This window comes from Cuculus canorus, chromosome 19, assembly GCF_017976375.1.
Source record: "Cuculus canorus isolate bCucCan1 chromosome 19, bCucCan1.pri, whole genome shotgun sequence".
NCBI classification, from domain to species: Eukaryota; Metazoa; Chordata; class Aves; order Cuculiformes; family Cuculidae; genus Cuculus; species Cuculus canorus.
Window position 1 is genome coordinate 6,515,177 of NC_071419.1, and position 13,439 is coordinate 6,528,615.

Consider the following 13,439-nt stretch of genomic DNA (forward strand, 5'->3'; position numbering starts at 1 on the left):
CATCATCTCATTAGAAATGCTTCTTAGTGATTTTGAAATAGTATGTAAGTACCTGGATGACCTTTACAGAAGCAGAAAAGGATACTGTGTTTGTTATTTATAAAAATATACACTGATATTCCTCCCACAAATGTTACAAAACCCTGGTACCTGCAGCAATGAAGGAGAGACAGACCTCGCAGTATTCTTCAACTATACTCTTTTAATCAGCATGGCATACAGAGGTCACATTAAGAAAGTACTACTACTGCCACTTCTACTGCTCCTGGCTTCTCTCATTCAGGCAGATCTTTATACAGTTCCTCATTTTTCCAACCTTCAGACAAACAGAATGATTTTGGCTATTCCACACTCTGTGACTGTTCTCGGCCATACCTCCAATTCACTTATTCCCAGGCATTTTTTTTTCCAGCCTGACCTTCTCACACATTTAAGATACGTCATCCTGTGTGTCAAGCTTGGAACATCTGGTCTTTTCAGTAATGTTTATTCTAATATGCTTGGTACCAGCTTCCTGCTTTATCTTAGGCCCAATTAATCTTCCATATAATTGGCATTGCTCCCACGGGTACCTGTCAGCAAAAAAGCAGTAAGCTATCCTATCTCATATAGACATTATCACCTCCCTCCCTGCATCTTGGCACAGGCAGACGATGGTTCCTCACAGACAACACCAAGTACCGTCTTGGCAAAGTGCGTCGCCAAAACAACTGCAGATGTGTAAGATGTAATTAAAACATCTCCACTCAGTATAGGAAAACTTAAACATTTTCAACTCTACTGATGACAGTTATATTGCTCCAGCATTATCTGGTAAAAGAAAACCGGAAGGAGCTTTCCAGTACTCCAGAACAATCACTGTTAATGCCCGTCTAAACAACTCCAGAGTTAACTTACAAAGTATATAACATAAACCCAATAGAATTTTAACTTATTTACTCGTCAATTTTAAAGCCAAGGTTAAAGGTTTTAAAAGCCTGAATTCCAAGGTATGTTACAACTCTTTCTCTCAAAAGCTATATAAAAATCAAATTCAGATTCTCATAAGGCTTCAACTTGCTTTCTACAGCTTCAAATTTTGGTGCCTCTAGGAATAACAAAAGGAATCTGGTAAAAATAGTAACAATTTTAACTTGCAAAAGTACACTGCAAAAATAACACACTACTTTCTAGAACTCAGAAACAAATTTTCTCACCTTAAGAAACCACCAAAATAGTTCAAGGACAGTACACCATAGATCAAACAAATCTCCCATCACTCTGATCTCCTGTATTCACCAGAATAGAGATTCAGCTAACAGAGCTATAGATTTTTCTTGACGATCCCCTCCAACAGAAAAAAAAAAACCCCAACCAAACTGCATCAGCTTCAGGTTAAGAAGAATACCCAAACTTTATTATTAATTTAAGCAGGTTTCTACAATGAACTATTCTCAGAATAATCCACCACTGGTACAAAAGTGTTACAGTACTCGATATATAAAAACTATACCATTGATAAGGAAGAAATCCACCTACATAAAGAGTCCTTACAAAATGCAGCTCAAGTAACCCACACACACCACTTCCTCCTCAAAGGATGGCAGAATATCAGCAAAAGTGCTACAATTAATGCACCGTTTTGCCACTTTTTTTTTAGTAAGACAATGGATTATTGGCTTCCATCCATCTGATGGATAACGGACACAGAATTTCTGTAGTTTCAGGAACTGTGGAACCATGGGGAACCATGGAGTTACTGTTATCCCTGCAAACCTTCTAAAACAGAGTCTCTCTCTTAAACAGAGAGTACAGCCTCTACATTCAGCAGAGGTAATGCCAGCACTGCTGGGCCAAGTGCCTTCACTCATCTCACTGTGGCTTTAAGATGTTGTTGAGACGAACCAGATGCAAGTTCGTCAGCATAATTAAAAATTCAATTATAAAAAGAAGATGTAATAAATACAAAAATAAAGTTCTTGCGGTTCTGAGAGTCATTATTCTGTTAAGGTTTCATCAAGCTGCAAGGTATTTCACTTCCAGAACCAGAACAGCGCTGTGCAAATCATCAGTCTAAGTCTTTAATTTCTGAAATCAGAGGTCATCAGGATACAACATTCCAAACATCTTCCACAAGTTGAAACATATAAAAAATTGAAGACTTTTCCTTTATAATTTACTATATGTAAACTTATAAAAATTCAGAACAAAGAATAACTTCCAATTATTTGCAACAAATTAAACACAAAACCACAAAGAAATTGAAGTTTGTTCTGCCCAACAGAAATCTAAACATGAACAGGATGATGAAATACTCTTTCCTTATTCCTCTTTATACAAAATATATTTATTTTGCCTTTACGCGGAAACAGGAAGCCAGGTCTGAAGGCAGTGTCATCCAGAGAGAAAGAAATATAAACAGATCTATGATCTCCAAAAGGAAGATTGCAGGGCGCCCTTTGGTAATGGCATGTCCTTCAGCTGTAGACATTCCTAGTGGAGAGAGAAATAAAAAGGAAAAAAAAAATGTGTACCTTGATTTGCCATTTCTTCTCATGAATGTTGACAGCTCTTACTGCACACATTCAAATAATAAGAAAATGTAATCAAATTGCTAATAAAATGTATCAAAATTAAATTTGAAATGAACACACAAACTCTGAAGGTATCACACTTTAATATCATAAATAATCTAAGTCAACATTCACAAAACAACTCAAATAATCAAGAACTTTACAGTTTTGCAAGCTTTCTTAAAAAAAAGATGCAGAACGCAATGCTAAACAAACGCTACAGAGTGGCTCAGCGTCTGCTTCCTTGTGTATTTGATCAGGACTACAGATAAAAATAAGGAAGGAACCAATAAAAATCAGCTGCTACAGAAATGACACAGCAGAATCCTCCTCAACTCGTACCTCTCTACTCACTGAACTTTGTTTATAATCAAAATATATTTTCATAGAGAGAAATTAGATGTGAGGTAAGAAAGGAGTGAGATGTTTGACATCATATCTGTCATTTAGGGTAATTCAGTAACTGAAAGGTTACCAGCAAAGGGTTACATCCCAGCGCTGGGTTGGGATGATCAGCAGCGCCAGCATCGTTACCACCAGTGATGCACATATCGAACAAAGGGGAAAAAAACCAAGATGCCTGGAAACTGAAAAAAACACCCCAAAACCTGCTTTACCTCTACAAATTGCTTGAAACGCATGAAAGAGCCCATCTGGTCACTGCTGGTAATCTCTTCTATTCTGCAAAAAAACAGCATGGTTCAAAATCTACTTAGAAAGTTGGGTTTGCTTTACAAGTGGAAGTCGAGGGAAATGGCAGAGACTGGAAAAGATGGAGGAGTCATCTATGAGCAAACACTCATATGTGAAAAACAAGGATTATTTCACATTCTAGAGCATAGATACCATACCTTGGGATATATTGTTCTCGGATAAACAGCATCAGTTTCCAGAACTGGTCCTGATACTGCTTCATGAGAGCATTGCCACACACCTAAGGAACAGAAAGCCACAAAGAACAGATTCCAGAACTGGGATTTCAGACCTGTGGGACAACTTCAATACCAACCACTTCATATTTCATCCAGACATTTAAAGAAACACACCTACACCTATGATAAAACAAGGAAATCCTCTAGCTGCCATTATTGCCAGCACTATGAACTTTTCTCTTGTTGATTGGGTGGTGGCCACTGATATGAATTTTCTGTTGTTCTTCCTCTCACTCCAGACTCCCTCCAAAAACACCTTCTTCCCTAACACCATTTGCTAAGGGCAAGTTGTGGACATTTCCCCACCTTGACTACTGCTGTGTGGATTCACCAGCTTTCTTGAGACAGTCAGTTTGCAGCACAAACATTCCTCAGACTCTACCACTACTAGCAGAATCCCCATGGTGTGTTTCACTTGGTACTTTACTCTCTCGTTTCTATATCTGAAGTTCTTCAAAAGGCATTTGACAAGCACAGAAGCTGTTTATGTTCAATAGCATTTGTGTCCCCTGACTTCAGCCTCTATCACTGGCTCTTATCTAGCACAGCCCTATATCCTGCGATATAGGATTAATATACATTAGGCTCTGTCCTTTCCAACTTGAAAATCCCATCCTGTTTTATGGAATAATACATCTGGGAAGGCCATGGGATCTCATTGCATTGTATGAGCTGATGCCAAGAGCTCAGCTGACCTTATTCTTATAGGACTATGCAAATGTTTTTAAAACACCAGGAACTTTAAACAGAACCCAAATGCAAACAACAGAAGCTGCATGTATAAACTTCCGCTTCTAAATAATTCCGCTTCCAAGCTATACTTGCAAGAATGTGGAAATACTCACTTTCGTTTCTGAAGGAATAAGGATAAGTTAAAAACCCTGCTGTTAGAAATTACAATGAACCTCATCTCAGCAATCCCTTCGGTAACCAAGATGTCACCAATTCAGATCTCTTTAACCATTAGTTATCCACATCACTTACTTCCAGGAAATCATAAAGAACAGTAGCTGTCACATCTGCCAGAGGCTCCATATTCAACATCTGAGCAAGCCAGCGCCATCCGTAGTTCAGCCCATGAGGATGTGCCTGTAAAGCAACAAAAGTGCTACCCACCACTTGTTTTACAACTTACAAAATGCTATTATCAAAACAGGCAGTTTTCTGGTTTACTTTCTTCTTTATAAAGTTATTTTACAGCAGCCAACATAAAACTGGATCATTATGACAATATAAAGAAAGGAAGCAAAGCTCTGCACTAACAATTGCTTCGCACTGCTTGTTGATTATGGTTATGACCATCTTCCTTCAAGTCCAGTATGAGCTGGTTTAAGTTCAGCCCACCTTAACCACAAATCGAGTTTACAATACACTTAATAGTCTCTCGGGATAGTGACAAGGTTCTACTTACAATGCCATGCACACATACCCCTTGTTTGTTTCCATAAGGCCACCGGACTTGCATGAGAGCAGCATAAAGACGAATAAATCCTGACATCCGTTTAAGAAAACGATCTTGCTGTTCCACCTTAGAATCCGTAACTTGATATCCAAGCATCCTAAAAATGAGAAGACGTTTCAGTATTAATACAGCAAAACACGTTCACTTGAGTCCCTGCAGTTCTCAGCTTACTTTACGTCAATTGTACTGAGAATAGAGATCCTCCAGAACCATGCAGGAATTATCACAAGGGCTGACCATTATCCCTCTGGATCACACATTCCACTATTTTATGCCATGTAGGGTTCTGTACTGAACCAACTTGAGTCAAGCTATAAATATCAACTGTTCTTTGAAAACGCCAAGGAAGAAGCAGCAAAAGGACATTTTGAAAGCTGAAGGATGCAGCATCCTGCAGAGAAACAGGGTCAGGGGAGCTGCACACTTGTGAGCGAATGTCTAGAATCTATTCCAGCACATCCCAGTGCCTGCAGGTGAGGAAAAGCAGCGTTCACTCAGAATACAGGCTTCTCCCTTGCAGGGCTCACGCTGAACAAGTCCGGGAATAAATTTACCTCTGATACTCTTCCATAGAAGTCCCCTTTTTCAATGCAGGGTAAAATGGCACAGCATAGGGGCACTTTTTGTGCAGATGAGCTAAAAAGAGGTCTCCGACTCGAGGGTGCAATTCCCAGATTCCTGAGGCCACCACAGCAATTGTGAAAGCAGCATCACGGTGAGAAGTTACTTCTTCTTCTCCTTGATTCTGGAGGGAAGAAAGGAAAGTCAGTCCCCATTCCTTCAAGCCATTTCTCAAATCAAGAAACCAATCTCTTTTTGATATAATTAGCCTCTACTAAAGGATCCTAATGTTTCCATGGCTATGGAGCCAACCACAGCAAAGCTAGTAAAGCCCCACATTCCCAGCTCCAACAGAGGATGGCATTAAACTTTGGTTCAGAACAGAAAAAAGGACTTAGCAAATACAGGCATAAAGTGCAAGGCTGCACAGATTTTTTCACTCCAATCAACCATTTTCAAGTGTTTATAAACGAGCCACAGTTCTACTCTATGGGCTAATTTTTTTGCGTATATTTGTCACTGCACGGACAAAAGACAATTTCAAATAGCCCAAATATAGCAAATAAAGACTAGAGAAAAACAACACTGCCAACTTCAAAAAGCAGCTTCAACAGTGACACTTCATTTCTTGGGAGAAGCTATCCACACAGCAGGGACAGAAGTTCACCTCCTGGGCCTTCCCCCACCCCAGTCCTGCCAAGCTGTAAGGTTTTGAGCATATATACAGTTTTATGATAAATAAAGTATCAACCTGTTTTCCACCAACACCTAACTCGTACTTAACTAGTTCAGAACACATAACATGTAAGCCTGGATTTTAAAATAGTCTTCCTCCTACAAGAAATAAAATAGCTTCTCTTTCCCTCCCATCCACTAAGTTCTTTCACTTAATCTTTTTTTTAATCCAAAAAGCACTTTCTCTAATCAATATGAACATTAATACATGCAAGCTAATCACCTAGAAATTTCATTCTTAGTAGCTGAAGAGTGTCAAAAGGAATCTCTTAAAGCACTAGCTATCTTTGCCACACAAATACAGAGAACGTTTCCTCACCACAAATTTTTCTGCAAGTTTGTAGTAAACAAAATCCAGACCCTGCGGATGCTGAGTCACTGACACAGTTCGCCCTCCAGTCTGAACAGGCTTTCCAGAGAGCAGGTTATTGATCTTGTCAAATATCTCTCTCAGCTGAGAGCCTGCAAATATAAAGAATGTATGGAGACAAAAAGTTAGGAAACAGCAGACAAGTTTTAACGAAACCACACCAACATTGCAAAAACTAGACCTACACCCCAAAGGGCAAAGCATCTCGGAGCATTTGTTTGCTACATCTGATTAAAGAAACTGAATCATGATGAACCAAAATGCCTCGTAGGGAAGCAACAGAGCTTCAAAACATAAGCACACAACATGCCGCAAAGACTTAGACTGCATCCACAGCAGATTTCTGTTTCTATCCAATAGAAACATTGGATAGGTTGTGTCCTGCAGCACAAGGCATTTCAGCTGGACTGGGTTTTTGGTGTTTTCCTGACCTGCTCTTGTAGAGATCTGGCTCACAGGGATCGTAGCTGCTTTCTGCAAGTCTGTTTTTATCCTCTTAACCTGCAGAACAAACAAACAACTTTGCAAACCTTTACAGACAACTAAACTACTATGATAATTTGGATGAGCAGACTGTTAACAGAGGCTGCTGAGTTACGACTAGGGTTTGTTTGGGGTTTTTTTTTTTTCATTGAAAGCTCTCCTATTTCCTCTAGAAATGTAGACAATGACTCTTCAGCATTATTAATCATTTGTTCCTACCTCTTTGTTGTCTTTGCAGTTGTTGATTTCACTGAAAGAAGCAACACACTGCTCAGCAGCATCTTGAAGCTGCTGGTACCACTGCATGGTACTTGGATCTGCTTTAACTTGAAGTCCTGATATTAAAACAAAATAGCAGAAGACTAAGAAAGACTCAAAACTCTGGAAAACTTTAAGAAAGTTTTTTTTTTAAATTGCAAGGAACTAACAGCTGCATGATTGCTTTTCGCCCCCAAACTTAGTTATGTCCATAAATGAACTATAAGTTTGCAAGCTATACAGGAGTAGTCCTTCTTCAGCGTCATAGCTCATAAAGGCAGGTTATTTGGACTTAACTTACTCATGAGAAGGCAGCTGTTTCAGTGGCCTGTCCTTGCATGACCCAGATACACTCACAAGAAGCCATAATCTTATTCTCTAATACTCCAATACTTGGCATACAGTCTAGGAAGAGCAGGTTTTGCTCTGGTTAATACAGTCAATTTATGCTGCATCACTTTCATTTCAAGTTTGCTGCCAGCTGTCCTACATCCATTTTGCTAATTGGGCTAAAAGTAAAGGCTATGAGAAGGTGTGGTGTCACAACAATAAGATGCCAAAGCAATATTGAGCCTAAGAGTGAGAAAGGAGGGAAAGGAGGAAAAAAGAGGAAAACAAAAAAAGCCTAACCGACCTCCCTTCTGCTGCTTTCCCCCCAGCTGCTGTGCGGGGGCTATAGCCTCAGCCTTCATCTGCTCTGCTTTCAGTAACTCCTGCTTCTGTTTCTCTTCCTCTTCATCTCTTCTCCTTTTTTCTTCCACAGCTGCAGCGATTTCTTGCTGCATGCTGGCTATCAACCCTCGCATCTCCTGCAGCGCTCGTTCGGTACTGGCCACGTCTACTTGAGTAGGGAAACCTCTCTGTCAAGAAGCAGAGGAGGTAATAAAGCATCAATCTTTTGTTCCACTGTCTGCAGCCCGACGGCGAGAGGAAGCATCAACCCAGGAGCCAACTACACATTTTAACCTTTACATAGAGAAAAAAAATGTCAAGCTAGTTACTGCAAAAAGGCTTGAGAATATAAGAATCACAATGTGTCCAAGTTTTTAACAACTTGAAGCACTCTACTTCCACAGTTGTCTCCAAAAGGAACTTTACAGCATCAAGAGTTTTCAGTATTTTAGTATTCAATCTTTCTCCTGCAGAAATCCTCATGCGTTTTTGTAAGCCATTTTCAAAGAGAATAGCTAAGTGCCACAGAAAAGAATTCTTTAAAATTAGATGTTTTATAAGAGAAGTATCTAGAAACATTTCTGTGACATCTTATTTAACAGCCTCCTAACAAAGAAAAGGCTTTGAAGACAACCTCAGGAAGCTTTAAGTAGGAATGACAATCAAAGTGAAGAACAACCCCAGAGCCTGTACCTCGCTTGTGGTGCGAATGAGTCCTGACACCAGCCCGCAGATCTCGTTGCCACGATTACTGTATGCAGAAAGATTGATCTTTGGCAAGTCTTTGTGTCTGTAACTGGGATCAATCTGCTGGTTAAGTTGCAGCACCTCCTCCTGGATGGAATAAAGGCGACGCAGTCTTTCCTGGCCCTCTTCCTTTCGCAAACGCTCCAGCTCCTCTTGACGCTGACGCTCCTGCTCTGCCTCACGCAGTTTTAAGTTTAATATCTGGGGAGAGAAAGACACAAGACACACAAAATACTTGAATAGCTCCAGCATTACAGGTCCTTGTTGGTCTGATGACTCCAGCTGTACAGGACCTTCCTGCCTCTTCAACACATGTGCCTTTATTGCGCTTCCACAGCAATGCAGCAGGTGCCTACGACAGCACCAGAAAATACATTCCCAGTCCAGAGCTGCCTTTCCCGTTCCCACCACACGGTCTTGTATGAAAGTCTCAGACCTTCGCTCTGTGTCGGTGTTCTTCCTTCAGCTTCTCTTGCTTTCCCTGAGCCTCCTTTGAGCTGCAATACGCATAAAGACAAAAAAACCATATTCAAGACATGAACAAGACAAAATACAAACACACAGCAAGTTACTTTTAAAATAAACCAAGCTAAAGGAACTTTAACTGTCACAAATAGAGCCTTTTTCTAACCGTTGAAACCGCAACAGCAGCCAGAGATCTACTTTGAAAGACAAACAATAATAGGACAGTTAATGGAAGAAAAGCAGCAGGTGAGATTTTCAGGCACAAACGACTAGCATGGCATTGTCAGGCACAAGAATTAATCCTCACTTTGATTAAATGCTATATTTTACAGATACAAAAAATCCAAGCAAATCTCACCTTTTCTCCATCATTTCTTGCAAATCCTGGATCTCCTGACGCCACTTCAGCTCTTTCAGTTCATCAAAGCGCTTCAGTTGTTCACAAGCCTGTTTGTACGCTGTCGTCACCATCTGCTCATACTGCTCCTGCCGCTGCTTCAGCCTCTCCTGCAGATTGCAGAGAGAATAAAATACAAATTAAATTGTTCAAAGTGGGCCAACAGAACCTACTTGTGGTTATTTAAACCTTAGAGACCAAGGTTTAAGATAACTTACAGTCCTGTTGCTTTTACCCACGCACTGTTATGTCTGGTTATGCAGCTCTCCTGTGAGTCACATACACCCTCAAGGGTTTTTATCTTACCTGTGCTCTCAACCTGTGCATTTCCTCGTAGAGACGAATGCAGCCTTCATATTGTGTAAGCTTAGATGGTGGATCTGTTGGGAAAACTTCCCCATCCATTTCCAGCAGATTAAGATCTTCACTTCCCTGCGGGGTCAGCAAATAAGCAAAATCAGTGACTGAATGCAATATCAGCAACTCATGGAGGAAACCAGGTAAATCAGCTCTCAGGCAATTTATAGAGAAACAGACAAAGGAATCAAACAATGCATGACTTTTTAGAGTGGTTAATGTCCCAGCAGTGCAGCCTCAGCATTTGGAGTATCCTCCAGCTCCTATGTGAGGTTGGGATAATTACTTCTCCCAATCACTAGAGCTGGAAGCAGAGATACCAAGAGCCTCTAGGACCTTCCCGACTCCGCACATCCTTGTAACATTCAGTGACGATGCTACATTGGAAGAAAGGTTTATACTTTGAATCATTCTTCAGGAATCTTCAGACTCCCTCTTATATCAGATCTTGCTGCTTTATTACAGTGTTTTCCTCACAATATATTTCTTAAGTCTAAATGGGGCCAAGATGATGCAAAACTTTCCTGCTCGGTATAATTTTTATCTGGCAAAGTCATCATTTAATGCATAAAACGAAATACTTGTTTTCTTTCCAGGTGCTTCATCAGCTTCCTTACCTCCACAACTCATTGCCAGCTTCCGGCCCTTCTCCCTCATCAGAGAGCGCCATAACGCCTTGGAGCCATTCAGAGACTCCAGAGAACCCCCAGACTCCTACAACAGGACTGACGCTGCTCTGGGACCTCATCCCTGCACACGGATGAATCCCGTGCTGCTAATCCACACACTCATGCGGCACCAACCACATTTTTCTTAGTTATGGTAAAAAAGGAAGTTTACTTTTGGCCAGCTATGAAATGTTCTTCTATGAAAATCCTACTAACATTACTGTTATCACCTATTTATCCAGGTGAAAACTAAAACCCAGCATGTGTTTCCCTACAAACCCAACCTTTACCAGACAATTTACAGGGAAGGTTCACACATTTTTTCTCACAGATGCTCACGTGTGGATTAAAGCCAGTGCTACCTTGGCTTTGCTCGGCTCGGCGGAAGGAAGAGGCGAGGAGTGCTGGCAGCCATCCGGCGCAACATTTTCCTGCTTTGGGAGTGGAGTAGATTCTTTCGACGACGAACTGGAGGCTGGAGTTTCTGGGGAGGATTGCACAGGCATTTTGTCCAGGACCAAGGCACAAAATGGGGAGAGCGCAATCGGAGTTATGCATCCTTCCAAGATGTCCTAAAGTCGAAACAATTTTTGTGAGTGTAGAACATCAAGAAAGCAACAAAACACTAAACACTGAGACCATCCGCGCAGGGCAGCAGGTGCTCCACAGCCACCGCTCAGGGCCCCGGTTTGTCCCTTTATTTTGCTGTTCTCCACGCTTTTTCCAGGCTCCCTGGGACACCAAAAATTCCTGCAAATAAACTCTCTAAAACTTGTTTCAGAGTTTTAGGAAGTGAGTATCGTTTATCAGGGCTGGGCAACAGGGAGTGATCCCCAGCGATCCTGTGCAGCGAGACAAAAGCTGGGACAGGATGGATTCCCCACTCACATGGACATGGATAAGTTCTTCCAGAAGTGTGGTGAATGTTCTGTTGCTTTCTAAGAAATCATTTTAATGTTGTTATGAACTTCACAACAGCCAAATCTCTTTCTGACTTCGAGCTTTGGCTCCAGCTCTGCCTGACCTTGCCTTTGGGCTGGGGAAAGGCTGCTAACAGAGGGGATTCCAGCAGACACCTCTGTTCGGCACAGATCACACCAAGCACGAGGCATCACCATTGCCAAAGGATGAGCAGCGTCTGGAAAAACGCTGTTTGAAAGCAATCTGCTCTCGGAGGGACATCCTATCTGCCTTTCAAAAAAACCAGAATTACTTAGATGATACTTTAATTTAGCTTAAATCAAAGATATTCCAGTTTTCGTAACAGTAACGCCTTCTCGTGCAGCTCCTGCAGCCCCGCCCGCTCGAACCCACTCCTCCTCACCCAGAGCCTCGCACGGAGGAGCTGGCGGGCGAAAGGAGGAGCAGCGGCCGCGGGGAGCGAGGCGACACCGGGGGCGCTGCCACCGGTAAGGGGGATGGAGCCGGGAGGGCTCGGAGTGCCCGGTGCCGCTCGGCCCCTCACCTCGTCCTGCAGCCAGTGGCGGTTGTAGCGCAGCCGGCCCTTGCTGGAGGCACGCAGAGCGTCCAGGGTTTGCCAGCGCAGCTCCGGCGGCGACATCGTTACCTTCCTCCGCGCTCCCACCAGCGGCTGCAGATCAAGGGCTTCCGCTTCCGGTCTGCGCGTTTCTACTTCCGGTCCGCGTGCCTCCGCTTCCGGCTCCGCACGCAGAGGGTGTTAACGTACCCGTCGTGGAGGAGCGCGGGTTCGAGTCCCACCCCGGCAGGACCCGCGGTACTGGTGGTTTCGCCGGTTCTTGTAGAGTGATCTGAGCTGGAAGGGACCCGTAAGGACCGTGGAGTCCAAGTGCTGTCCCTGCACGGGGCACCGCAACCCTCACACTGCGCAGCTGAGGGTGTTGTGATCTTTAAGGTGTCCCCCAACCCAAACCATTCTGTGATTGTCCAAATGCTTCTGGAATATCGTCAGACTTGGCCGGGAGCTGCTCCAGGGCTCCACCACCCTCTGGGGGAAGAGCCTTTTCCTAAGGTCCAGCCTAACCCTCCCCTGGCATCTTCCTGCCATTCCCTCATGTCCTGTCCTCGGTCAATGGAGAGGAGAGCTCCTGATTCTCCTCCTCCCTTTGCAAGGAAGCAGTAAACTGCAATGAGGTCTTCTCTCAAGTCTCGTCCAGGCTGAACAGACCAAATGACTTTAACTACAACTCATACAGCTTCTTCTCTAGACCCTTCACCAGCTTTGTGGCCTCCTCGGGACACTTTCCAGGAGCTTCATCTCCTTTTCATACTGTGGTGGCCAAAACTGCACCTGGTGCAGCGTGTGGGATCACAGAATGCCGGGTTGGAAGGGACCTCAGGGATCATCTGGTCCAACCTTTCAGGTGATCCGTAGTTTAGATGAGATGGCTCAGCACCTTGTCAAAGCAGACCTTAGAAATATCCAGTGTAGAGGAATAACTTCCCCGGGTGAGGTTATTTCAGTGTTCAACTGTTCTCACGGTGAAAAATTTTCTTCTAGAATCCAGTTGGAATAGCCCCAGGAGCAACTTGTACCCATTACCCCTTGTCTTTTCCATGTGACTCCCCGTAAAGTCTCCATCCTCTTGATAAGACAGCCCTTATGCACTGGTACATGCGAGTAAGATCTGCCCTCAGCCTTCTCTTCTGCTCTGACTTTGGGTGTTTTCACAGAGGGAGGGCTGCGGGTGAGCCTACACTGTGGGATTTATCCTGAGTACAGGGAGAAGCCACCACCCATGGAACACAGAAAGGGGCTGGAGTGTAGGCATCTGCACCAAGAGCCCCATCCATGGTTGTTT

The 13,439-nt window shown here is 42.9% G+C and overlaps 1 protein-coding gene across 1 annotated transcript; it reads right to left on the minus strand.

Annotated features, from left to right (window-relative positions):
- GLE1 (GLE1 RNA export mediator) lies at positions 1-12,276 on the minus strand. Its single transcript, XM_054084439.1, has 16 exons — positions 12,125-12,276; positions 11,022-11,231; positions 9,941-10,066; positions 9,596-9,744; positions 9,209-9,269; positions 8,719-8,973; positions 7,988-8,213; positions 7,315-7,430; positions 7,044-7,113; positions 6,562-6,704; positions 5,501-5,691; positions 4,914-5,043; positions 4,469-4,573; positions 3,404-3,486; positions 3,170-3,233; positions 1-2,472 (listed from the first exon to the last, which is right to left on the minus strand). The coding sequence occupies exons 1-16, from the start codon at positions 12,218-12,220 to the stop codon at positions 2,404-2,406; spliced, it is 2,094 nt and encodes a 697-aa protein (XP_053940414.1). The 5' UTR covers positions 12,221-12,276; the 3' UTR covers positions 1-2,403.
- Between the last annotated feature and the right edge of the window lie 1,163 nt (positions 12,277-13,439).